The sequence below is a fragment of the Oncorhynchus mykiss genome, chromosome 19 (assembly GCF_057628025.1).
Source record: "Oncorhynchus mykiss isolate SJ-2025 chromosome 19, ASM5762802v1, whole genome shotgun sequence".
NCBI lineage: Eukaryota > Metazoa > Chordata > Actinopteri > Salmoniformes > Salmonidae > Oncorhynchus > Oncorhynchus mykiss.
In genome coordinates this window covers 57,783,225-57,810,703 of record NC_143040.1, presented here as the reverse complement: position 1 = coordinate 57,810,703, position 27,479 = coordinate 57,783,225, and the positions used below count along the sequence as shown (strand labels likewise).

At 43.5% G+C, this 27,479-nt stretch overlaps 1 protein-coding gene across 1 annotated transcript in view; it reads left to right on the top strand.

Moving 5' to 3' along the window:
- The window catches only part of LOC110498375 (disks large-associated protein 2-like), a 230,899-nt gene that overhangs the window by 133,303 nt on the left and 70,117 nt on the right, over nt 1–27,479 (top strand). The window contains exon 2 of the mRNA XM_090211454.1: nt 11,869–13,019. Within this exon, the coding sequence (XP_090067580.1) occupies nt 11,940–13,019 (1,080 nt within the window). The 5' untranslated portion in view covers nt 11,869–11,939. The remainder of the gene's footprint in view (nt 1–11,868; nt 13,020–27,479) is intronic.

The following is a 27,479-nucleotide window of genomic DNA, read 5'->3' as shown; positions in this document are numbered from 1 at the left end:
GAACGACATTTATTGGATATTTCAAACTTTTTTAACAAATCAAAAACTGAAAAATTGGGCGTGCAAAATTATTCAGCCCCTTTACTTTCAGTGCAGCAAACTCTCTCCAGAAGTTCAGTGAGGATCTCTGAATGATCCAATGTTGACCTAAATGACTAATGATGATAAATACAATCCACCTATGTGTAATCAAGTCTCCGTATAAATGCACCTGCACTGTGATAGTCTCAGAGGTCCTTTAAAAGCGCAGAGAGCATCATGAAGAACAAGGAACACACCAGGCAGGTCCGAGATACTGTTGTGAAGAAGTTTAAAGCCGGATTTGGATACAAAAAGATTTCCCAAGCTTTAAACATCCCAAGGAGCACTGTGCAAGCGCTAATTTTGAAATGGAAGGAGTATCAGACCACTGCAAATCTACCAAGACCTGGCCGTCCCTCTAAACTTTCAGCTCATACAAGGAGAAGACTGATCAGAGATGCAGCCAAGAGGCCCATGATCACTCTGGATGAACTGCAGAGATCTACAGCTGAGGTGGGAGACTCTGTCCATAGGACAACAATCAGTCGTATATTGCATAAATCTGGCCTTTATGGAAGAGTGGCAAGAAGAAAGCCATTTCTTAAAGATATCCATAAAAAGTGTCGTTTAAAGTTTGCCACAAGCCACCTGGGAGACACACCAAACATGTGGAAGAAGGTGCTCTGGTCAGATGAAACCAAAATTGAACTTTTTGGCAACAATGCAAAACGTTATGTTTGGCCTAAAAGCAACACAGCTCATCACCATGAACACACCATCCCCACTGTCAAACATGGTGGTGGCAGCATCATGGTTTGGGCCTGCTTTTCTTCAGCAGGGACAGGGAAGATGGTTAAAATTGATGGGAAGATGGATGGAGCCAAATACAGGACCATTCTGGAAGAAAACCTGATGGAATGCAAAAGACCTGAGACTGGGACGGAGATTTGTCTTCCAACAAGACAATGATCCAAAACATAAAGCAAAATCTACAATGGAATGGTTCAAAAATAAACATATCCAGGTGTTAGAATGGCCAAGTCAAAGTCCAGACCTGAATCCAATCGAGAATCTGTGGAAAGAACTGAAAACTGCTGTTCACAAATGCTCTCCATCCAACCTCACTGAGCTCGAGCTGTTTTGCAAGGAGGAATGGGAAAAAATGTCAGTCTCTCGATGTGCAAAACTGATAGAGACATACCCCAAGCGACTTACAGCTGTAATCGCAGCAAAAGGTGGCGCTACAAAGTATTAACTTAAGGGGGCTGAATAATTTTGCACGCCCAATTTTTCAGTTTTTGATTTGTTAAAAAAGTTTGAAATATCCAATAAATGTCGTTCCACTTCATGATTGTGTCCCACTTGTTGTTGATTCTTCACAAAAAAATACAGTTTTATATCTTTATGTTTGAAGCCTGAAATGTGGCAAAAGGTCGCAAAGTTCAAGGGGGCCGAATACTTTCGCAAGGCACTGTATGTGACCAAAAGATGCGCATCTGTGTTCCCAGTCATGTGAAATCCATAGATTAGGGCCTAATGAATTTATTTAAATTGACTGACTTCCTTATATGAACTGCAATTCAGTAAAATCTTTGAAATTGTTGCATGTTGCGATTATATTTTTTGTTCAGCCAACAGCAACCTTTTCAAACTGTTTGTGTGAGTTTGAGTGTGTGTTTGTGCGCGTGTGTGTCCATGTGCACTATGTGCATTTGTTTGTATGTTAATTATCCAGTGCTGAACACTAGTCTCCCAATCACGACCATCCATTCATGCAAATTAATTGAACAATCATGAATTGAATTAGGAGTTGAATTTGAAACAGAAAAAAGTGGAGCTCTCTTTATCCTCTTACATGCTTTCGATACAGAACATCATTTACTGAGATATGTGGCAATTGCTTCTACCAGGTATAATCAGCACAGGAGCTGTACAGCTCAGATTAACATCACAACAAATCATTTAACATGCTGATTGGCTTTGTGCTTCTAATGTTTTGGTTTACTTTGAAAAGTAGACAAGGATCTGAACCCGACTGACTGCCTGTATCACCTCAATCTCCCAAGTCATTACCGTTACACCCAGGAGAGAGAGAGCGATAGAGAGAGAGACGGGGAGAGGTAGAGAGAGATAAACAGATAGATGAAGACACAGAGAGAGAAGCATCACATTAGAGAAGTGTGGTGGAACAGGTGAACAGGGATTTTGCTGTGATGGAATTGGAGTGTTCAGCTGGACATTCTGATCCTGAAGTGGGCTTTCAGAGACAGGATCTTTCCTCATGTCTTTCTGTGATAAAAGATACCAGTTTCTATGGCTACAGTGAGAGGTTTTGAGGCTTTAGTCATGATATCAAAATGGACTCTTTTCTCTATTCCATAGGAGGAGTAGTTGAAGAGGAACAGTGATTCTGTCACTTCAGAGATTTGGTTCCCCTTCATTCTGCTCCCTGTTTGACTGACATATAGAAGGACAGTTCCATACCACAGAACACTGAGCACAGCACCGATAAGACGATGGCTTCTTCATTACGCTGCTAATTCGCTGCGCCACACTGATAAGTATTCAAGCATTCTGCTGCCCCGCTTATCTGGCTAAGTTAATCTCATGGTAGGAAAGGAAAGTAAGAGTCCCCTTGGCTCCTGACTGTGGAGTTCTTCTGCAAAATGGAAGGAGATTGTTGGAAAGAGAAAAAGGGAAATTTTACTCAGGGACACTGGACCTAATCTCTTTTGGAGGGATTAATGGTGAAAGGTCTGATAGGTTTGTGTGTTAGGTGGCCATTGCAGGATTATGGGCCACATTGGCTATACAAAGGCTGTCTTCTTAGACTCTCAGTCTCAAATGTGTATCCCCCCCCCCCCCTCTCTCTCTCTGTCTCTCTATCTGAGTCTGTCTCTCTCTCATACATAGTTTCTCTCTCACACACCCTCACTTTCCCACACACTCTCTCTCTACTCATTGATGTTCTGTTATGCAGCTGCTCTCTTCCCACTAAAAAAGCCCACTGCGGCATTAGCAGCGGTAGTAGTAGTACCTCTGGTCTAATCTAGCTCTAGCCCCAGTGCTGCTAACCCAGAGATGGTGGGGTGCTGCTCTGATTGCTCCAGCACGCTGTTCAAGCCCAGCAGGCTGTGGCTGGCTATCTGTCTTCACTCACATCCTCACTGAGCTGGCAGCTCTGTGGACCAACACAACACAATGGGCAGAGCAACAGGATGTGCCTCAGGCTCCGGCATAGCCAGCCAATACAGTGCAACACCCACCCAACAATGTTCTCTCTCTCTCTCTCTCTCTCTCTCTCTCTCTCTCTCTCTCTCTCTCTCTCTCTCTCTCTCTCTTCCTCTTCCTCTTTTCATATTCAGCACTCTACTAAGCATCAACAATTGAAATAATTATCTTAAATCATATTAGTTAATTATCACATAAGTAACTAACAGTACCTCAATAAGTGTTTCTGTTTGAGAAGCACAGTCATGTCTGCAGCAGAGGTTCACTTGACAATGGCCCTATATCATCTCATTGATTAGTGTGAGAACTGCCTTTTTGTAGACCTGTCGTCTGTATGATCTGTGACAAGCTGACTCAGCACCTCCACAACCCCACATATTCTCCCAGAGCCTTTTGCTTTCTCCTCTCTTTCCACTTATTACCTTCCAGACCTCTCTCTCTTTCTGCTTGTGAAAGGCCTAATAATGTTTTCTGTCACGGGGCGTTGGGATGGGCTGGAGAGGGCGGTCAAGCCGTGTCAGTGAAAAAGATTGTCTGTCGGATCCCTGGCTGTCTAACAGATTGACCTGAGCATCTGTGAGGGGAGAGGCGAGTGTAGATAATCAGGCCCTGGCCATCACAGCTCTTCTGCCCTGGCCGTGTAGCTGTCCATCAGCTCTCACTCCAATCTAATAGCCTGGACCAGGAATGGGCAACTTTGATGGGGGTGGGGGTCACAAAAAATCTGAGCTCATCATGAGGGGCTGCATAGCGAGCAAAGATTTTAGTGGCCCCCCTCTTGACAGTGGAGACATGTTGCCGTTTTTAAAGCAAGTTTGCTGATTCTACACATTTTGCCATGGAGAGGAGAGAAGATTTAGCTATTTTAGAACTCATTTCATGCAATTCTACTCATTTTGCCATGGGGCGGAGAGGAAAATTAGCTGTTTTACAGCTCATTTCCTGCAATTCTACACATTTTGCCATAGATTGCAAATAAATGTTTGCAGTTTTAATACCATATATCTGAGTGACACAATGGGGGGCCCCCGGCCGGTAATTCAACCATGATAACAAGCAAACAAATTTGCTGACATGGGCTAATTGACTGACTAGCAGTGACTGACATAACAAGAGGAAAAGTGTTGATGCACAACCACATTTTGAATTCCACTTTGTGCATTCTGCTATTCTACCTGGCAACAGTAAGATGACTGGGAAGGGGGGGATCCGAGGGCCTTCAAGCCGCCAGTTGCCAATCCCTGGCCTCGACCATCACCTGGACCATCACCTGGACCATCACTCACCTGGACCATCACCTGGACCATCGCTTATCCCCTGGGTGTTAGGACACAATTCCCCCCCTTAGTGATGAAAGGCCAGTATTTCCGGGGAGAGTGTGTTTAACCTTTGGGAGATGGATAATTAAACTGCTCTATCGATTTGCTTTTCTTAGAGAGGGTGCTTCTTTTCCTGGATCAGATGTTGTTCTCATAGCTAGCTGTTGCTCTTGTTATTGTCAAGGGCTCTCAAACTAAAGCCTACTTTGTACGCATGTGTTTATGGTATTTATTGGTGAAGAGATGATATACTGCTCTGATGCCTAGTGCTCCCTGTATTGGCCCAGTATTGGCCCTGTATGGCCCTGTATTGGCCTTGTATTGATCTATTACGTAATACTGAGGTACAATGATGTTGCCAAATCTGAAGGTCGTGGGCCTTTTGCACTGTAGATATTTTAAGTCCTGTTCCAGGCTAAATGAGGGGAGGTGTGTGCCAGTCAGTTACTCTAGCAGATATAATGCTATTTAAATGGTAATGTAATAAAAGGAGCAAAACCACCTTTATTTATACTCTGTGCATAGCGTAGGCTACGTACTGAACTGGAGCCCTTAATATATGAGGCCCTTCCTCTGACTCTCTCTCTCTCTAGCCTCCTGCATGTCAGAGTTCCAGCATAGATCACTTAGGGGGTTCTTGGAGCATTGACAATATTGGACCAATGGCTCTGTGCCAAGTGTTGAGTCAGGCATGGTCAGTACATGGCTAAGCAGACCACAGTCTCATGACTGATGCTTCTCTCCACATGGTCAGTACATGGCTAAGCAGACCACAGGCTCATGACTGATGCTTCTATCCACATGTTCAGTACATGGCTAAGCAGACCACAGGCTCATGACTGATGCTTCTCTCTACATGTTCAGTACATGGCTAAGCAGACCACAGGCTCATGACTGATGCATCTCTCCACATGGTCAGTACATGGCTAAGCAGACCACAGGCTCATGACTGATGCTTCTCTCCACATGTTCAGTACAAAACAAAACGAACTCCCACAGACAGACAGAAAACATAGGGTATAATGGGGAAGATGGGTGACACCTGGAGGGGGTGGAGACAAGCACAAGGACAGGTGAAACCGATCAGGGCGTGACAAGTAAAGTAGTGTTTTTGTGGACTGTAGTGTTTTTGCGGACACTACTGTAGTATTTACAACAGTGTTTTTGTTGCGGATAATACTGTATTATTTACTATTGTTGAAAACAAATGATAGTCCCACTAAGCACAAACCAGATGGGATGGCTTATCGCTGCAGAATGCAGTGGTAGCCATACTGGTTATGTGTGCCTTGAATTCTAAATAAATCACAGACAGTGTCACAGCAACAAAAAAAACACACCATCTCACCTCCTCCTCCGTGCTTCACGGTGGGAACCACGTGAGATCATGCAGAGATCATCCCTTCACCTACTCTGCGTCTCACAAACACACAGCAGTTGGAACCAAAAATCTTGAATTTGGACTCATCAGACCAAAGGACACATTTACACCAGTATAATTTCCATTGCTTGTGTTTCTTAGTCCAAGCAAATCTCTTCTTATTATGTGTGTCCTTTAGTAGTGGTTTCTTCGCAGCAATTCAACCATGAAGGCCTGATTCACACAGTTTCCTCTGAACAGTTGATGTTGAGATGTGTCTGTTACTTGAACTCTGTGAAGCATTTATTTGGCCTGCAATCTGAGGTGTACTTAACTCTAATGAACTTATCTTCAACCAGAGGTAACTCTGGTTCTTCCTTTCCTGGGCTGGTCCTCATGAGAGCATGTTTCATCATAGCACTTGATGGTTTTTGCGACTGCACTTGACTGCTTCTTGTTCTTGAAATGTTCCGTATTGACTGACCTTCATGTCTTAAAGTAATGATGGACTGTTGTTTCTCTTTGCTTATTTGAGCTGTTCTTGACATAATATGGACTTGGTATTTTACCAAATAGGGATATCTTCTGTATACCCCCCTACCTTGTCACAACACAACTGATTGGCTGAAACGCATTAAGAATTAAATCAATTTCACAAATTAACTTTTACAAGGCACACCTGTTAATTTAAATGCATTCCAGGTGACTACCTCATTAAGCTGGTTGAGAGAATGCCAAGAGTGTGCAAATCTGTCATCAAGGCAAAGGGAAGAGTCTCAAATATAAAATATATTGTGATTTGCTTAACACTTTTTTGGTGACTACATGATTCCATATGTGTTATTTCATAGTTTATATGTCTTCACTATTTAAATTTTTTGTTGTTAACCTTTATTTAACTAGGCAAGTCAGTTAAGAACAAATTCTTATTTACAATGACGGCCTAGATTTCCTGCCTTGTTCAGGGGCAGAATGACAGATTTTTACCTTGTCAGCTCGTGGATTCGTTCTAGCAACCTTTCAGTGACAGGCCCAACTCTCTAACCACTAGGCTACCTGCCGCCCCAGGTTCAATGTAGAAAATAGTAAAAATAAAGAAAAACCATTGAATGAGTAGGTGTTCTAAAACTTTTGACCGGTAGTGTATATAATGGTGTGGAATATGGACAGTATATGACTTGAAAAAGTGTGTACAGCACTACTTATATAGGATGAGCCATGACTAGAATACAGTGAACAACAATATAAAAGCAACATGTTAAGTGTTGTTCTCATGTTTCACCAGCTGAAATTAAAGATCCCAGAGATTTTCCAGATACACAAAAAGCGTATTTCTCAAAAATATTGCGCACAATTTGTTTACGTCACTGTTATTTAGCATTTTTCCTTTGCCAAGTGTCATGCCATAGAGAGGCTTTTATTCTCTATTTTGGTTCGGCCAGGGTGTGACTAGGGTGGGCATTCTAGTTTTTTTATTTCTATGTTTTCTATTTCTTTGTGTTTGGCCGGGTGTGGTTCTCAATCAGAGGCAGCTGTCTATCGTTGTCTCTGATTGAGAATCATACTTAGGCAGCTTTTTCCCACCTGTGTTTTGTGGGTAGTTGTTTTCTGTTTTGTGTCTGCACCAGACAGAACTGTTTCGGTTTGTTCCATTTTGTTATGCGCTCAGTGTTCAGTTTAAATAAATTACCACGCTGCTCTTTGGTCCACTCCTTCTTCATGCAACGACGAGCGTTACACCAAGATAATCAATCCACCTGACAGGTGTGTCATATCAAGAAGCTGATTAAACAGCATGATCATTAAACAGGTGCACCTTGTGCTGGGGACAATGCAAGGTCACTCTTAAATGTGCAGTTTTGTCACACAACACAATGCCACAGATGTCTCAGTTTTTGCGATTAGCATGTTGATTCCAGGAATGTCCACCAGAGCTTAATTTCTCTACCATAAGCCGCCTCCAACGTCATTTTAGAGAATTTGCCAGTACGTCCAACCGGTCTCACAACCGCAGACCACGTGTATGTCGTTGTGTGGGCGAGAGGAAGGCATAAACCACAGACAACCAACACAATTGCATTTTATCAATGGCAATTTCAATGTACAGAGATACCGTGATGAGATCATGAGGCCCGTTGTCCTCTGCCATCACCCTTTATCCTCTGCCATCACCTCATATTTCAGCATGATAATGCACAGCCCCATGTCGCAAGGATCTGTACACAATTCCTGGAAGCTGAAAATGGCCCAGTTCTTTCATGGCCTGCATACTCACCAGATATGTCACGAATTGAGCATGTTTGGGATGCTCTGGATCGACGTTTACTACTCTGTGTTTCAGTTCCCACCAATATCCAGCAACTTCGCACAGCCCTTGAAGAGGAGTGGGACAACATTCCAGAGGCCACAATCAACAGCCTGATCAACTCTATGCAAAGGCGATGTGTCGCGATGCATGAGGAAAATGGTGATCACACCAGATACTGACTGGTTTTCTGATCCACGTCCCTACTTTTTTTAAAGGTATATGTGACCAAAAGATGCATATCTGTGTTCCCAGTCATGTGAAATCCATAGATTAGGTCCTAATGAATTTATTTAAATTGACTGATTTCCTTATATGAACTGTAACTCAGAAAAATCTTAGACATTTTTGCATGTTGCGTTTATATTTTTGTGTGTGTGGTAAAACAGTATGTAAACATGAAGTGACCAGTGTTCAATGACTCTATGTACATAGGGCAACAGTCTAAGGTGCAGGATAAAGGACCCGCTGGTAGCCAGCTAGTGACAGTGTCTAAGGTTCATGGCAAGGTACTGGGCGGAGGCCAGCTAGTGATGATTGTTTAGTATTTTCTTTAACAAAGATATCTACATTGCAGTTTAGAAAACAAATCTTGTCCAAAATATAGTGGTCTCTTGGGGTACGTTGAGCTGTGGGACAGGGCAAGTTAAGCCGCCTGAAAATGTCTTTACTGAATGAAATATTACCACTACCTTTTTAAAATCATATCTATCTTTATTCCCCAAACAAAATTCAACACAGTCACAATCTATTTTCGTCTTTTAATCATTTTAAGCATCTTTTAACACAGGCTTAACACTTAACAAACACTTTGTACCATTTTTTTCAACTTTTAACATAGGCCTCATATCCCAGCGATAATGCCTTGCATTACTCCTGGGAAGAATACACTTACATTTGCTCAACTTGTCATTGACTCAACTTACCACATGGCCATTGGCTCAACTTACCCCAAGGCAAACATTTTGACTATATTAGTCCACATACAGTGCCTTCGGAAAGTATTCAGACCACTTGACGTTTTCCACATTTTGTTACGTTACAGCCTTATTCTAAAATTGATTAAATAAAAATCCTCAGCTATCTACGTGTGTAGAAAGCGAAACCAGGTTTTTAGACATTTTTGCTAATTAAAAACATATAAAATGGAAATACCTTATTTACATAAGAATTCAGATCCCTTTGCTATGAGACTCGAAATTGAGATCAGATGCATCCTGTTTCCATTGATCATCCTTGAGATGTTTCTACAACTTGATTGGAGTCCACCTGTGTTAAATTCAAATGATATGATTTGGAATACCACACACCTGTCTATATAATGTCCCACAGTTGGCAGTGCATGTCAGAGCCAAAACCAAGCCATGAGGTCAAAGAAATTGTCCATAGAGCATAGAGACAGGATGTTGTTGTGTTGATGCACAGATCTGGGGAAGGGTACCAAAAAATGTCTGCCCATTGAAGGTCCCCAAGAACACAGTGGGCTCCATAATTCTTAAATGTAAGAAGTTTGGAACCACCAAGACTCTTCCTAGAGATGGCCACCCGACCAAACTGAGCAATAGGGGCAGAAGGGTCTTGGTCAGGGAGGTGACCAAGAACCCGATGGTCACTCTGACAGAGCTCTAGTCTTCCTCTGTGGAGATGGGAGAACCTTCCAGAAGGACAACCATCTCTGCAGCACTCCACCAATCAGGCCTTTATGGTAGAGTGGCCAGACAGAAGCCATTCCTCAGTAAAAGGCACATGACAGCCCGCTTGGAGTTTGCCAAAAGGCACCTAAAGACTCTCAGACCGTGAGAAACAAGATTCTCTGGTCTGATGAAACCAGGATTGAACTCTTTGACCTGATTGCCATGCGGCACGTCTGGAGGAAACGTGACACCATCCCTACGGTGAAGCATGGTGGTGGCAGCATCATGCTGTGGGGATGTTTTTCAGTGGCAGGGACTGGAAGACCAGTCAGGATCGAGGCAAAAATGAATGGAGCAAAGTACAGAGAGATCCTTTATGAAAACCTGTTCTAGAGGACTCAGGACCTCAGACTGGGGTGAAGGTTCACCTTCCAACAGGACAACGACCCTAAGCACACAGCCAAGACAACGGAGGGGTGGCTTCGGGACATGTTTCTGACTGTCCTTGAGTGGCCCAACAAGAGCCCGGACTTGAACCCAACGAGAGCCCGAACTTGCAGTGACGCTCCCCATCCAACCTGACAGAGCTTGAGAGGATCTGCAGCAAGGAATGGGAGAAACTCCCCAAATACAGGTGTGCCAAGCTTGTGGCATCATACCCAAGAAGGCTCGATGTTGTAATCGCTGCCAAAGGTGCTTCAACAAAGTACTCAGTAAAGGGTCTGATATTGGTCTGATATTGTGATATTGTGATATTTCCATATTTAAAAAAAAAAGAATTGCAAAAAAATGAAAAACCTGTTTTTTCTTTATCATTATGGGGTACTGTGTGTGGATTGATGAGGGGAAGAAGCTATTTAATACATTTTGGTATAAGGCTGAAACGTAACAAAATGTGGAAAAAGTCAAGGGGTCGGAATACTTTCTGAAGGTACTACAATGCTTTCAGAAAGTAGCTACAATGATGCACTTTCATGCAAGGTTAAGAATCTCGTTGAAGTTTATAGAGACCGCAACTGATATGTAGAACAATCTTAACATTATCTACTTTGGTTTAGATACAAGCATCATGAAACCTGTAACACAATACATTCATTTGACTTGTTGAAAATACATTTTTTGGACCTAACTTGCAAATCACTTTTTCCATGTGGTTGTATCCTTCAGACTCCATGAAATTCTGACTGCTTTCTAAATATTTGGTGAAATTATAAATGTTGTGTTTCCTAGAATGTAACTCTAATGTAAATGTAGAAACAAGGGTGGCTCAACTTACCCCACTATCCCCTACACATTCAAATAATACTATTCCATTAGTAGTCTCTGCAGTCTCTGTCTGGCATCCCCTTGTCTCTGTTTTATTCAAGGGGAGGGTATGTGTAACTAGAGTGAAAGAATGGTAGTGGGTTGTCTAAATAAAGTAAAGCTATTCTCTGATTAAGTTAAATGCTGTAGAGAGGTGGGTTGGGATGTCCGCCCTTGGAAACAGATCACAGAGAATGTGGTTTTAATCCAGCGATGTGGCTGCCGTGGTGGTAGGACGCCTCCCAAGGACGCTCGTCCACTGATGTACCTCAAAGCGCTCTCCTCAGGGCTTTGACGGATGACACCCCCGCTCCAAAATGATAGGCTATTATTTCACTTTGCAATGGATAAATGGCAACACTAGCTGCTACCTGTCCCCCTTCCCTCGCCATGCCTCGCCTCACAGCCTGGCACCAACAGACAGACAAGGGAGGGAGGGAGGAGAGAATAAAAGGTTTGTGGGACTGTGACATTTTGTGATCTTACTTTCTCTTTTTCCACTTTGTTGTTCTAGGTGACTGACTACATTGTGCTGCTGTAGTGACAATGGCATTTGATAAGCAGCTGATTTGATCATGGGTTTTAATTGTTGCAACTGCTGAAGGTTATTTGTTCTTAGCTATTTACACAGCATCTGTTGCTCTCTCTCTCTCTCTCTCTCTCTCTCTCTCTCTCTCTCTCTCTCACACATAGACCAGCAGTATTCATGGTCTCCTTCTCAGCACTTCGATGAAGACAGCTACTCCCCTCCTCCACCCAGGAACATGAAGGCTCTATCGGGTGGCCGGCCCAGCCAGCTCCAGATCACCTCAGCTCACACCTGCGGCCTGGCCGACTGCGACCACTCCCTGGACCACCATGAGTCCCGCACCCCCTCATACCTCCTCAGCCCCACAGAGAGCTGTCTCATGGACCACCACCGCTGCTCTCCCCGTAGCTCCATCCACTCTGAGTGCATGGCGATGCCCGTCTCCATGGCCAACACAGACCACTCCATCTCCAGCAGCACCTTTCCCAGGATGCACTACAGCTCCCACCACGACGGCAGCGGGTCGCGGGATGGTGGTAGTAGAGGAGGAGGTGTTGGCGGTGGATCACGGGATCGAGATGAGTGTGGATCGTCGCATGGCGGCAGCGGTAAGATGAACAGAATCCCAGCCAACCTGCTGGACCAGTTTGAGAAGCAGCTTCCGTTACACCGTGATGGCTTCCACACGTTGCAGTACCAGAGGGCATCCACCACCACCACGGAGCACCGCAACGAGAGCCCTGGGAGGATCCGACACCTGGTCCACTCTGTCCAGAAGCTCTTCACCAAGTCCCACTCCCTGGAGGGCTCGTCCAAGATGAACGGAACCAAGGGAGACTCGCACCGGGAAGGCTCCCACCACCACCATCATCACCACCACGGACACCACAAACACAGCAAGCGCAGCAAGAGCAAAGAGCGTAAGTCATCAGACAGCAGCAGTAAGCAGCGCTCCGGGGTGGCGGGCTGGTGGAGCTCAGACGATAATCTGGACAGTGACAGTACGTACCGGACGCCCAGTGTCATGTCACGCCAACATGTGGACCACATCAGCAGCCACTGCTACCCCGACTCTGTCCACAGCCACTACGGGGACCTGTCGCTCAAGACCTCCAAGAGCAACAACGATGTGAAGTGTTCCGCGTGTGAGAGTGTGGCCATGGCTCCTGAAGGGAAGTTCATGAAGAGGAGCTCCTGGTCAACACTGACCGTCAGCCAGGCCAAGGAGGCCTACAGGAAGTCCTCCCTCAACCTGGAGAAACCCATGATGCCCACAGACCTCAAGCCCAACCTCAGGCCCTGCCACTACCTACAGGTGAGTCACTCTTCTAGTCCTAGTCTGTCCATTGCTGGAGCCATGTTGCCAGAACCACAGCAATGTGATAGAAAGAAAGAAAGAAAGAAAGAAAGAAAGAGACCAGTACGAAGTCACTGAATAAGAGCATCTGCTAATTGACTAAAATGTCAAATGGATGGGATTGACAGATAAGCAGACAGATATGTACACATAGACATAGGTCCACTGGTAGTCTGATTTAGTGAAGCCATTGAAGAGAGAGAGGATTTATGGTCATTATCAGTCAGTGTAGAACCAAAGACCAGCTATGCTTCATTCTAACACTTAGAAACACTGCAAACAATGAGGCTCATTGATTAGCATGGATCTCAATATCTAAGCCTGCCGTTTATATGGCACTCTATTCCATCAGAGGCTCATGTTCAGCAGACAGACAGCCCTGAATCCAGACAGCGTTATTATGATGTTGTTTGTCTCAGCTGGACCTCTGATAGTTCTGAGAGATAATCTCTTTTATTTCCCTGTCCAGGATATGAGTCACCTGTCAGGGACTCAGCAGGGTAGAAGCAGTGAGGGGACAGCTCAGTGGGAGATATCAAGTACTGTATCAATGAATAACACCAGGGGGGCAAAGAAAAGACTCAGGATCATTGCAGGTTTGAGCTTTTTGCAGTGCCATGTTTCCAGAAGGAGTCAGTTGGTCTGTATTGGTGTGTGAGAGGCCAGGATCTGCATTGTGGGAAACCCTGGTGGATTGTGGGTAATGACATTAAGATCATTTCAAAGTGAATCAGCATTTTTGTAGTTGATGGTCCAGAGGTTTTATGTTAGGGTTGTGGTAGTAAAGGGTATTTGTTTAGGAATGGCAACTTCCTTTGCCCACGGCACTGAATGCCTACTGTACTTTTTCACTAAAATAACGCTGTATATGAAACGATGCTGTTGGTGTATGATGAATCAATATCAAGCTCTTCCTGACAGTAAAAAGTACTTGTTTTACAGTTAACATACAACCCATGAGTGGGATATTGCCTGAAGCTAAAAACATTTGAACTCCCTAGCACTCAGATAAATACGCCTCAGAGACTCTCTACGAAGTAGAATGTGGTGTAACTGCTGTCTTTAATGGACAAGAAATACATGATACATGACTCAACCCACCCACCATTCTAGTGAGGAGGCAATGCTTATCTGACTATTAACTGACGTAAACAGGAAAACAGAGGTTTTGTGAATAATTCCAAGCGTCTGTATACAAAACCCTTTTAATGGGGATGAAAATGATGAACCCCAGACAACGGTAGCTTCTAGAACCTCGAATCTCTTTATCTCTCTAAGTGCACTAAGCTCTCCCTGAGACTGATGATAAGAGACGGTAATGCATTCTTTGCCTGGTCTTTTGATGGGGTGTCTGAACGGCCATAAACACGTTGTTTTTTCTATAAATAGCCCAGTCCATTCCGTTGGTTCTCCACTGCAGGGCTATTTTGAGCCTTGTCAATCGGCCCAGCTGGTGACGCATTTCCCCTGGGGATTGATGCCCCTTCTCTGAGGTGAACTAGCTACCAGGGAGGACTGTGGATTCACAGAGGGCTAGGAGACAGGGGGAAATAAACAGACTATTCTGGTCTATGGCTACCTGGCTCAATGTCTGACTGGCTGGCTGGCTCAATGTCTGACTGGCTTGCTGGCTCAATGGCTCAATGGCTGAATGGCTGACTGGCTGGCTGAATGGCTGACTGGCTGGCTGGCTGGCTCAATGGCTCAATGGCTGACTGGCTTGTTGGCTGGCTGAATGTCTCTCTATTTCTATCCCTTTCCTTATCAACAGGAGCAGTGAGGTAGTTAGATTGAGTTGTTAGTCAAGAACATCACTCTAAAATGGTCACATTGGAAGTTAGGCAGCATCCTGTTGCTGTTCTGCTTTGTTTTTCCATTTTGGTTTAAAGGTGCAGTCCTATAAAAAGAGTTGTTGCTGTTATTGTTTTTGGGAGGTGGGGTGTTTGTGGCACTCCAGATGGTTCAAAGTGCCAGTCACCTTGTTGTTGTCATTGGATTTGACGACAGGGGAGAAAAGAAAGAAAAAAGCTATTGAAAAGAGAGGAAGTTATGATGCTGTGAGAGAGCGGAGTGCTCTCCAAAAATGGGAACGTTTGGTGTGTTAGTGAGCATAGAACAGGACAGAGATGGAGTACAGTTGGCTTCTTCCTGAAATGACAAATATTTGGAATTATGCTGTATGTGCCATCGATCATCGCTCTCTGTCTTTTGCAGACTGATTTCACAAATTTGTCCCAATTACCCTAGCATGAATACACACACACACACTCACACACTCAGGCCCTTGTTAGTATCTGTTAGGGAGGGACAGCAGCTTTGATTTAGATGCAGTAAGGTGGCAGTGACAACGCAATGAAGTCATGGATGTGACCAGCTCACCTGGCCAGGATACAGATTCACGACAGACTGCTGCTCATGGCAAACTTAATTATCTCTCTCATTCTCTATAATTATCTCTCTCTTTCAACCCCTCTATCTCTTTCTCATGTTCTTTCTCCCTTCTCTTTGTAAGTCTTGCTCTTCCCTCTCTTAGAGACTGTAGACAAGCAGATAGTGTAGATCTGAAAGGACTGACTGAAAAAACAAGCATAATACATTGCCTTATTAGCCACTCAACTGCTCAGCCAAAGTGCCACTACAAAATCATTTTGTTTTACTGTTGTGTCTTAGCCTTCATTAATTCACTTTCACCGCTTAACACAACTCTTTTCCTTCCAAAAGAGTAGAAAGCGAGGATTAGGCTTTGATTGTTTTGCTGATAGGGCAATGCGGCAGGATTTAATAAGACAATTAATTGCCATGTTGACTTGCCAAAGCTGGACGGTTCAGAGAGAGAAAGCCTGTGATTAAAGGCAGAGTGAAGTTGCAGCGCTGCAGACACCACAGTCTCTCTCACTCTCTCTCTCTCTCTATCTCTCTCTCTCTCTCTCTCTCTCGCTCTCGCTCTCTATCACTCTCTCTCTCTCTCTCTCTCTCTCTCTCTCTCTCTATGTCTCTCTCTCTATGTCTCTCTCTCTCTCTCTCTCGCTCTCGCTCTCTATCACTCTCTCTCTCTCTCTCTATGTCTCTCTCTCTGTCTCTCTCTCTCTATGCCTCTCTCTCTCTATGTCTCTGTCTCTCTATGTCTCTGTCTCTCTCTCTATCTCTCTGTCTCTCTCTCTCTCTCTGTCTCTGTCTCTCTCTCTCTATCTCTCTCTCTCTCTCTCTATGTCTCTGTCTCTCTATGTCTCTGTCTCTCTCTATCTCTCTGTCTCGGTCTCTCTCTCTCTCTCTCTGTCTCTCTCTCTCTCTCTGTCTCTGTCTCTCTCTCTCATGGCTTTATTGTCATGGGAAACATATGTCTACATTGCCAAAGCAAGTGAAATAGATAATAAACAAAAGTGAAATGAACAATAAAAAAATTTACAGTAAACACTACATTCATAAAAGTTCCAAAGGATAAAGACATGTCAAATGTCATATTATGTCTATATACAGTGTTGTAATGATGTGTAGATAGTTAAAGTACAAAAGGGAAAATAAATCAACATAAATATAGGTTGTACAGTGCCTTGCGAAAGTATTCAGCCCCCTTGAACTTTGCGACCTTTTGCCACATTTCAGGCTTCAAACATAAAGATATAAAACTGTATTTTTTTGTGAAGAATCAACAACAAGTGGGACACAATCATGAAGTGGAATGACATTTATTGGATATTTCAAACTTTTTTAACAAATCAAAAACTGAAAAATTGGGCGTGCAAAATTATTCAGCCCCCTTAAGTTAATACTTTGTAGCGCCACCTTTTGCTGCGATTACAGCTGTAAGTCGCTTGGGGTATGTCTCTATCAGTTTTGCACATCGAGAGACTGACATTTTTTCCCATTCCTGCTTGCAAAACAGCTCGAGCTCAGTGAGGTTGGATGGAGAGCATTTGTGAACAGCAGTTTTCAGTTCTTTTCACAGATTCTCGATTGGATTCAGGTCTGGACTTTGACTTGGCCATTCTAACACCTGGATATGTTTATTTTTGAACCATTCCATTGTAGATTTTGCTTTATGTTTTGGATCATTGTCTTCTTGGAAGACAAATCTCCGTCCCAGTCTCAGGTCTTTTGCAGACTCCATCAGGTTTTCTTCCAGAATGGTCCTGTATTTGGCTCCATCCATCTTCCCATCAATTTTAACCATCTTCCCTGTCCCTGCTGAAGAAAAGCAGGCCCAAACCATGATGCTGCCACCACCATGTTTGACAGTGGGGATGGTGTGTTCAGCTGTGTTGCTTTTACGCCAAACAGAACGTTTTGCATTCTTGCCAAAAAGTTACATTTTGGTTTCATCTGACCAGAGCACCTTCCACATGTTTGGTGTGTCTCCCAGGTGGCTTGTGGCAAACTTTAAACGACACTTTTTATGGATATTTTTAAGAAATGGCTTTCTTCTTGCCACTCTTCCATAAAGGCAAGATTTGTGCAATACACGACTGATTGTTGTCCTATGGACAGAGTCTCCCACCTCAGCTGTAGATCTCTGCAGTTCATCCAGAGTGATCATGGGCCTCTTGGCTGCATCTCTGATCAGTCTTCTCCTTGTATGAGCTGAAAGTTTAGAGGGACGGCCAGGTCTTGGTAGATTTACAGTGGTCTGATACTCCTTCCATTTCAATATTATCGCTTGCACAGTGCTCCTTGGGATGTTTAAAGCTTGTGAAATCTTTTTGTATCCAAATCCGGCTTTAAACTTCTTCACAACAGTATCTCGGACCTGCCTGGTGTGTTCCTTGTTCTTCATGATGCTCTCTGCGCTTTTAACGGACCTCTGAGACTATCACAGTGCAGGTGCATTTATACGGAGACTTGATTACACACAGGTGGATTGTATTTATCATCATTAGTCATTTAGGTCAACATTGGATCATTCAGAGATCCTCACTGAACTTCTGGAGAGAGTTTGCTGCACTGAAAGTAAAGGGGCTGAATAATTTTGCAAGCCCAATTTTTCAGTTTTTGATTTGTTAAAAAAGTTTGAAATATCCAATAAATGTCGTTCCACTTCATAATTGTGTCCCACTTGTTGTTGATTCTTCACAAAAAAATACAGTTTTATACCTTTATGTTTGAAGCCTGAAATGTGGCAAAAGGTCGCAAAGTTCAAGGGGGCCGAATACTTTCGCAAGGCACTGTATTTACAATGGTGTTTGTTCTTGACTGGTTGTCTTTTTCTTGTGGCAACAGGTCACAAATCGTGCTGCTGTGATGGTACACTGTAGTATTTCACCCAGTAGATATGGGAGTTTAACAAAACTGTGTAATCTGAGGGAAATATGTGTCTCTAATATGGTCATACATTTGGCAGGAGGTTAGGATGTGCAGCTCAGTTTCCACCTCATTTTGTGGGCAGTTTGCACATAGCCTGTCTTCTTTTGAGAGCCAGGTCTGCCTTCAGCGACAGTCTACATTGTCAAAGATTTCCTTAATTTTGGGTCCGTCACAGTGGTCAGGTATTCTGGCACTGTGTGCTGTCTGTTTAGGGCCAAATAGCATTCTAGTTTGATCTGTTTTTTACAATGTGTCAGGTAATTATCTTTTTTGTTTTCTCAAGATTTGGATGGGTCTAATGTTTGTGTTTGTGAACAGAGCCCCAGGACCAGCTTGCTTCGGGGGCTCTTCTCCAGGTTCATTTCTCTGTAGGTAATGGCTTTGTTATGGAAGGTTTGGGAATCGCTTCTTTTCATGTGGATTTTTGCAGAATTCTGCATGCAGAGTCTCAATTTGGTGTTTGTCCCATTTTCTGAATTCTTGGTTGGTGAACGGACCCCAGACCTCACAACCATCAAGGGCAATGGCTTCTATAACTGATTCAAGTATTTTTTTGCCAGATCCTAGGTATGTCAAATTTGATGTTCCTTTTGATGGCATAGCTGGCCCTTCTTGCCTTGTCTCTCAGATCGTTCACAACTTTGTGAAAGTTACCTGTGGCGCTGATGTTTAGGCCGAGGTATGTATCGTTTTTTGTATGCTCTAAGGAAGCAGTGTCTAGATGGAATTTATATTCGTGGTCCTGGCAACTGGACCTTTTTTGTAACACGTTATTTTGTCTTACTGAGATTTACTGTCAGGGCCCAGGTCTGACAGAATCTGTGCAGAAGATCTAGGTGCTGCCGTAGGCCCTCCTTGGTTGGGGACAGAAGCACCAGATCATCAGCAAACAGTAGACATTTTACTTCAGATTCTAGTAGGGTGAGGCCGGGTGCTGCAGACTGTTCTAGTGCTATCGCCAATTTATTGATATATAGGTTGAAGAAGGTGGGTCTACATTCCTTTCTCTCTCTCTCTCTCTCTCTCTCTCTCTCTCTCTCTCTCTCTCTCTCTCTCTCTCTCTCTCTCTCTCTCTCGATTGAAGGGCAGTGTAGTTAACCAGACTCATTTGTAATAGGTTTTTAATAGTTCCAGATGTCTACGTACTGCTGTTTACAGCTAACGTTTACAGCACACATGACAGCAGTGAAACATACAGCAGTTGGAAAGCTGATAATATACATAGGCCTCTAAATTATTCTGTCAATTTTTCGTATATTCGACATAGTTTAATGTAGAAAACATGTTAACTAAAATGACCATAGTCCATTGCGCGCCTACTTGTGCGTCTAAATTTATTTTACGCCAGCAGGAATAGAGAGCAGTTGCTTCGCAAGGTATTTCTACCTGGAAATACATTACCTAAGTTAATGATAGTTGGTATTTAGCACTCATAAAAGTATGCCTTATTTACTTTGAAGAACTACTAAAATAGTGAATTAGTCAGACAGCACAGGCAGCAGCTCTATAGAGATGAGATGATGAATTGGAATGAAATAATGTCATAAAATAATACAAATGTATTCTACACATCAACTGAAATACTTTATTATAGTAAAGTAATGACAATGAATGCTGGTGAATAAGTGATAATCAGTAATGGGCAGTCACTACCATTATGGGATTTTTATGAATTGTTTTATTCTGTGTTGAAGAGCATTCAACCCACATAATGCATAGTGTACTTAATCGAAAAAATGTTAATCGAACCGAAACCGAACCAACCTCAAAAAGCAGTAATCGCTCAGCACTACTGACTGCCTAATTTCACAGAAAGGGAGCTGAGGGGATCATCCATGCACCGTATATTCTGAGATATGGATGTATAGATATAGAATGCATGGTAGCCTATGTGTTGTGTGCAGCTGTCCCAGTGAAGATTGCCATTTATAGATGGACAGGACAGGGTGACAGCTGTGCTATGACATAAAGACAGCCAGAGGGCTGGAAGAAGCTTGGGAATGAGCTCAGGAAGGATGGTAACAGTTGAAGGGAATTGGCCAATGACTTATGTTTCTCCCTGCATGCTGTACAGTCGTGGCCAAATGTTTTGAGAATGACACAAATATTAATTTTCACGACGTCTGCTGCCTCAGTTCATATGATAGCAATTTGCATATACTCCAGAATGTTATGAAGAGAGATCAGATGAATTGCAATTAATTGCAAAGTCCCTCTTTGCCATGCAAATGAACTGAATCCCCAAAAACATTTCCACTGCATTTCAGCCCTGCCACAAAAGGACCAGCTGACATCATGTCAGTGATTCTCTCGTTAACACAGGTGTGAGTGTTGACGAGGACAAGGCTGGAGATCACTCTGTCATGCTGATTAAGGAAACACGTGCCGTCATCATTGCTTGGCACAAAAAGGTCTTCACAGGCAAGGATACTGCTGCCAGTAAGATTCCACCTAAATCAACCATTTATTGGATCATCAAGAACTTCAAGGAGAGCAGTTAAATTGTTGTGAAGAAGGCTTCAGGGCGCCCAAGAAAGTCCAGCAAGCGCCAGGACTGTCTCCTAAAGTTGATTCAGCTGCGGGATCGGGGCACCACCAGTACAGAGCTTGCTCAGGAATGGCAGCTGGCAGATGTGAGTGCATCTGCACGCACAGTGAGGCGAAAACTTTTGGAGGATGGCCTGGAATCAAGAAGGGCAGGAAAGAAGCCACTTCTCTCCAGGAAAAACATCAGGGAAAAACATCAGGGACTGACATTCTGCAAAGGTACAGGGATTGGACTGCTGAGGACTTGGGTGAAGTAATTTTCTCTGATGAATCCCCTTTCCGATTGTTTGGGGCATCCGGAGAAAATCTTGTCCAGAGAAGATAAGGTGAGCGCTACCATCAGAGTCCTGTGTCATACCAACAGTAAAGCATCCTGAGACCATTCATGTGTGGGGTTGCTTCTCAGCCAAGAGAGTGGGCTCACTCACAATTGTGCCTAAGAACACAGCCATGAATAAAGAATGGTACCAACACATCCTCCGAGAGCAACTTCTCCCAACCATCCAGGAACAGTTTGGTGACAAACAATGCCTTTTCCAGCATGATGGAGCACCTTGCCATAAGGCAAAAGTGATAACTAAGTGTCTCAGGGAACAAAACATCGATATTTTGGGTCCATGGCCAGGAAACTCCCCAGACCTTAATCTCATTGAGAACTTGTGGTCAATCCTCAAGAGGCGGGTGGACAAACAAAAATCCACAAATTTTGACAAACTCCCAAGCATTGATTATGCAAGAATGGGCTGCCATCAGTCAGGATGTGACCTAGAAATTAATTGACAGCATGCTAGGGCGGATTGCAGAGGTGTTGAAAAAGAAGGGCCAACACTGCAAATATTGACTCTTTGCGTCAACTTCATGTAATTGTCAATAAAAGTCTTTGAAACTTATGAAATGCTTGTAATTATACTTCAGTATTCCATAGTAACATCTGACAAAAATATCTAAAGACATTGAAGCAGCAAACTTTGTGGAAATTAATATTTGTCTCATTCTCAAATATTTTGGCCACGACTGTCTGTTTTTTCCCTCCCTTTGTCCCTCACATGTATTTCCTGTCAGTTTGTGAGGAGAGAGGCGTGCTGTGATGTGCTGTAGCACTAACAGGATGCTCCCACACACAGTGAGAGAATCCTCTGTCTGTTCATCGCCCTTACAACAGTTCCTAGCAACCCTGTGACAGGAGAGGACACCTCCAGGAAGGCAGTGAGACCTAGACCCAAGACCAAACAATACTACACAACATCGAGAGAGGGAGAGTGAGGCAAAGGGAGACATATATATATATAGAGAGAGAGAGCAGGAAAGTGGCAGAGGGAGATATATATAGAGAGAGAGAGAGCAGGAAAGTGGCAGAGGGAGATATATATATAGAGAGAGAGAGCAGGAAAGTGGCAGAGGGAGACAGAGAGAGAGAGAGAGAGCAGGAAAGTGGCAGAGGGATATATATATATAGAGAGAGAGAGAGCAGGAAAGTGGCAGAGGGAGATATATATATATATATATATATATATATATATATATATAAATAGAGAGAGAGAGAGAGCAGGAAAGTGGCAGAGGGAGATATATATAGAGAGAGAGAGCAGGAAAGTGGCAGAGGGATATATATATATAGAGAGAGAGAGCAGGAAAGTGGCAGAGGGAGATATATATATATAGAGAGAGAGAGAGAGAGAGCAGGAAAGTGGCAGAGGGAGATATATATATAGAGAGAGAGCAGGAAAGTGGCAGAGGGAGATATATATAGAGAGAGAGCAGGAAAGTGGCAGAGGGAGATATATATATATATATAGAGAGAGAGCAGGAAAGTGGCAGAGGGAGATATATATAGAGAGAGAGCAGGAAAGTGGCAGAGGGAGATATATATAGAGAGAGAGAGAGCAGGAAAGTGGCAGAGGGAGATATATATATAGAGAGAGAGAGCAGGAAAGTGGCAGAGGGAGACAGAGAGAGAGAGAGAGCAGGAAAGTGGCAGAGGGATATATATATATATAGAGAGAGAGAGCAGGAAAGTGGCAGAGGGAGATATATATATATATATATATATATATATATATATATAGAGAGAGAGAGAGAGAGCAGGAAAGTGGCAGAGGGAGATATATATAGAGAGAGAGAGCAGGAAAGTGGCAGAGGGATATATATATATAGAGAGAGAGAGCAGGAAAGTGGCAGCGGGAGATATATATAGAGAGAGAGAGAGCAGGAAAGTGGCAGAGGGAGATATATATATAGAGAGAGAGAGCAGGAAAGTGGCAGAGGGAGACAGAGAGAGAGAGAGAGCAGGAAAGTGGCAGAGGGATATATATATATATAGAGAGAGAGAGCAGGAAAGTGGCAGAGGGAGATATATATATATATATATATATATATATATATATAGAGAGAGAGAGAGAGAGAGAGCAGGAAAGTGGCAGAGGGAGATATATATAGAGAGAGAGAGCAGGAAAGTGGCAGAGGGATATATATATATAGAGAGAGAGAGCAGGAAAGTGGCAGAGGGAGATATATATATATATATAGAGAGAGAGCAGGAAAGTGGCAGAGGGAGATATATATAGAGAGAGAGCAGGAAAGTGGCAGAGGGAGATATATATAGAGAGAGAGAGCAGGAAAGTGGCAGAGGGAGATATATATATATAGAGAGAGAGAGCAGGAAAGTGGCAGAGGGAGATATATATAGAGAGAGAGCAGGAAAGTGGCAGAGGGAGATATATATATATATATATATAGAGAGAGAGAGAGTAGGAAAGAGGGAGAGGGAGAGAGAGGAGGAAAGTGGCAGAGGGAGATATATATATATATAGAGAGAGAGAGAGAGAGCAGGAAAGAGGGATAGAGAGAGCAGGAAAGTGGGAGAGGGAGAGAAAGAAAGTGTCAGAGAGAGAGGAGAAAGTAAGACTGAATCATTCTCTTCCTACATTCCTCTCAGAGGAAATGATGAAGTGGGGAGGGATTATCACTGATTGAGTTGTTTGGAGACAAGCGTGGGGCCAAGGAAGCCAGATCTATCCCCATCTCTACTCAAGTCCTATTTTAATGCCACTGACTTATATTCCTAGCGGGAGAGGACCTGAGTTGAGCGGAGCAGCAGAGTTAATCAATGAAATTCCCTGCAGCAGCAGCAGGGCCTGCAGCCTACAGCCCATTTCCCTGGGGATGCCTCTGGGGCAGGATCAGAGCTGAGGCCTGAGGGCTCAGTCATGGGAAGGGACATACACGTGAACACCCACACATCCTAGGAGAGTAACCGGACTGTAGATACTGCATATCTCAGAATGTGTTGCCTTTTTCTGCCTCTTTTTGCCATCAGTGTAGTTTGTAGTGGTTATCCTCACTTGAGTGCATTCATTCAATTCGGCCTATCAATAACTGATATTCCACCATGTTGGAAGCAGCATGAGCTGTTCAGACACTTACTGTATAGATCTGTATGTTCTCTTCCTCCATGCAAATAGCCCTGTGCTGCGTGTGTATTCATTAGGATGGGGCGAAACACAGTGATGTCTGGTCCCCCCTACACAGGGGGAGATGGGAGATGCTCCAATCAATCTACTATAGTTTACCAGCAAATCCAAATGAAACTAATCTCACCACAGCTTGTGACACTCCTTACTTGATTAGACGTCTAAAAATATCTAACTCCTTGAAGACTTATTTTACCCATCGACTATGATGAGCATTCAGTGTGTGTGTGAGTGTGTGTGTGTGTGAGGGTGTGTGTGAGTGTGTGTGTGAGCGTGTGTGTGTGCCAGATTCAAATAAGGTCTAGTGTCAACCCATTATTGTTTTTTTAACCCTTATTTTACATGGTAAGTTGTCTGAGAACTCATTCTCATTTACAGCAACAACCTGGGAAATAGTTACAGGGAACATGAGGGGGGATGAATGAGCTGGGGATGATTAGGTGACCATGATGGTATGAGAGCCAGATTGGGAATTTATCCAGGACACCCGTTTAACGTGTGTTAAAAAAGACAGCACCCTATACCAATCACTGCCCTGGGATCATTTTTTAGACCAGAGGAAAGGGTGCCTCCTACTGGCCCTCCAACACCACTTCCAGCAGCATCTGGTCTCCATCTAGACCAGGACCAACCCTGCTTAGCTCCAGAAGCAAGTCAGCAGTGGGATGCCGGGTGGTATGCTGCTGGCTTTGGTTGAAAATTGCAGTGACACACTTTCCTCAAAGAGTACCATCATCTTTTCTAATGACTTAATGAACTATAAAGGAATGATGGCGAGAGATAGTTTGGTGGGTTGGGATGGTGCCAAGCACGCACAATGTGACAGGATATAACAATTACAGATGGATATTGCATTAGTTTCAGCTGCGACATCAACATGACGTTTAACAATCACTGAGATTGTCTTCCTTTATGAAGAACCCATAAAAGGCCATTCGTAGATGTTCTGATGACTAACCCAGACGCACACAGACCAACCTGAGGAAGAGATGACTAACCCAGACAGACAGACCAACCCAGACAAACACAAACCAACCTGAGGAAGAGATGACTAACCCAGACAGACAGACCAACCCAGACAAACACAGACCAACCTGAGGAAGAGATGACTAACCCAGACAGACAGACCAACCTGAGGAAGAGATGACTAACCCAGACAGACAGACCAACCTGAGGAAGAGATGACTAACCCAGACACACACAGACCAACTTGAGGAAGAGATGACTAACCCAGACAGACAGACCAACCCAGACAAACACAAACCAACTTGAGGAAGAGATGACTAACCCAGACGCACACAGACCAACCTGAGGAAGAGATGACTAACCCAGACAGACAGACCAACCCAGACAAACACAAACCAACTTGAGGAAGAGATGACTAACCCAGATGCACACAGACCAACCTGAGGAAGAGATGACTAACCCAGACAGACAGACCAACCTGAGGAAGAGATGACTAACCCAGACACACACAGACCAACTTGAGGAAGAGATGACTAACCCAGACAGACAGACCAACCCAGACAAACACAAACCAACTTGAGGAAGAGATGACTAACCCAGACGCACACAGACCAACCTGAGGAAGAGATGACTAACCCAGACAGACAGACCAACCCAGACAAACACAAACCAACCTGAGGAAGAGATGACTAACCCAGACAAACACAGACCAACCTGAGGAATAGATGACTAACCCAGACACACACTGAACAACCTGAGAAATAGATGACTAACCCAGACACACACTGAACAACCTGAAAAATAGATGACTAACCCAGATACACACTGAACAACCTGAGAAATAGATGACTAACCCAGGCACACACTGAACAACCTGAGAAATAGATGACTAGCCCAGACACACACTGAACAACCTGAGAAATATATGACTAACCCAGACACACACTGAACAACCTGAGAAATAGATGACTAACCCAGACACACACTGAACAACCTGAGGAAGAGATGACTAACCCAGACACACACTGAACAACCTGAGAAATATATGACTAACCCAGACACACACTGAACAACCTGAGGAAGAGATTACTAACCCAGACACACACTGAACAACCTGAGAAATGTATGACTAACCCAGACACACACTGAACAACCTGAGGAAGAGATTACTAACCCAGACAGACAGAACAACCTGAGGAGGAGATGAGGAAGAACAATGAAAGAGGATCTAGATGACTTACTTGGTGACTGAGTGACTGAGTATCTAATTTGGTGACTGAGTATCTAGTATGGTGACTGAGTATCTAATATGGTGACTGAGTATCTAATTTGGTGACTGAGTGACTGAGTATCTAGTATGGTGACTGAGTATCTAATATGGTGACTGAGTATCTAGTATGGTGACTAGCTAGTATGGTGACCGAGTATCTAATATGGTGACTGAGTATCTAATTTGGTGACTGAGTGACTGAGTATCTAGTATGGTGACTGAGTATCTAATATGGTGACTGAGTACCTAATATGGTGACTGAGTATCTAGTATGGTGACTGAGTATCTAATATGGTGACTGAGTGCCTAATATGGTGACTGAGTATCTAATATGGTGACTGAGTATCTAATATGGTGACTGAGTATCTAGTATGGTGACTGAGTATATAGTATGGTGACTGAGTATCTAATATGGTGACTGAGTGACTGAGTATCTATTATGGTGACTGAGTATCTAATATGGTGACTGGGTGCCTAATATGGTGACTGAGTATCTAATATGGTGACTGAGTATCTAATATGGTGACTGAGTATCTAATATGGTGACTGAGTATCTAGTATGGTGACTGAGTATATAGTATGGTGACTGAGTATCTAATTTGGTGACTGAGTGACTGAGTATCTAATATGGTGACTGAGTATCTAATATGGTGACTGAGTGCCTAATATGGTGACTGAGTATCTAATATGGTGACTGAGTATCTAGTATGGTGACTGAGTATCTAATATGGTGACTGAGTATCTAATATGGTGACTGAGTGACTGAATATCTAATATAGTGACTGAGTATCTAATATGGTGACTGAGTATCTAGTATGGTGACTGAGTATCTAATATGGTGACTGAGTGACTGAGTATCAAATATGG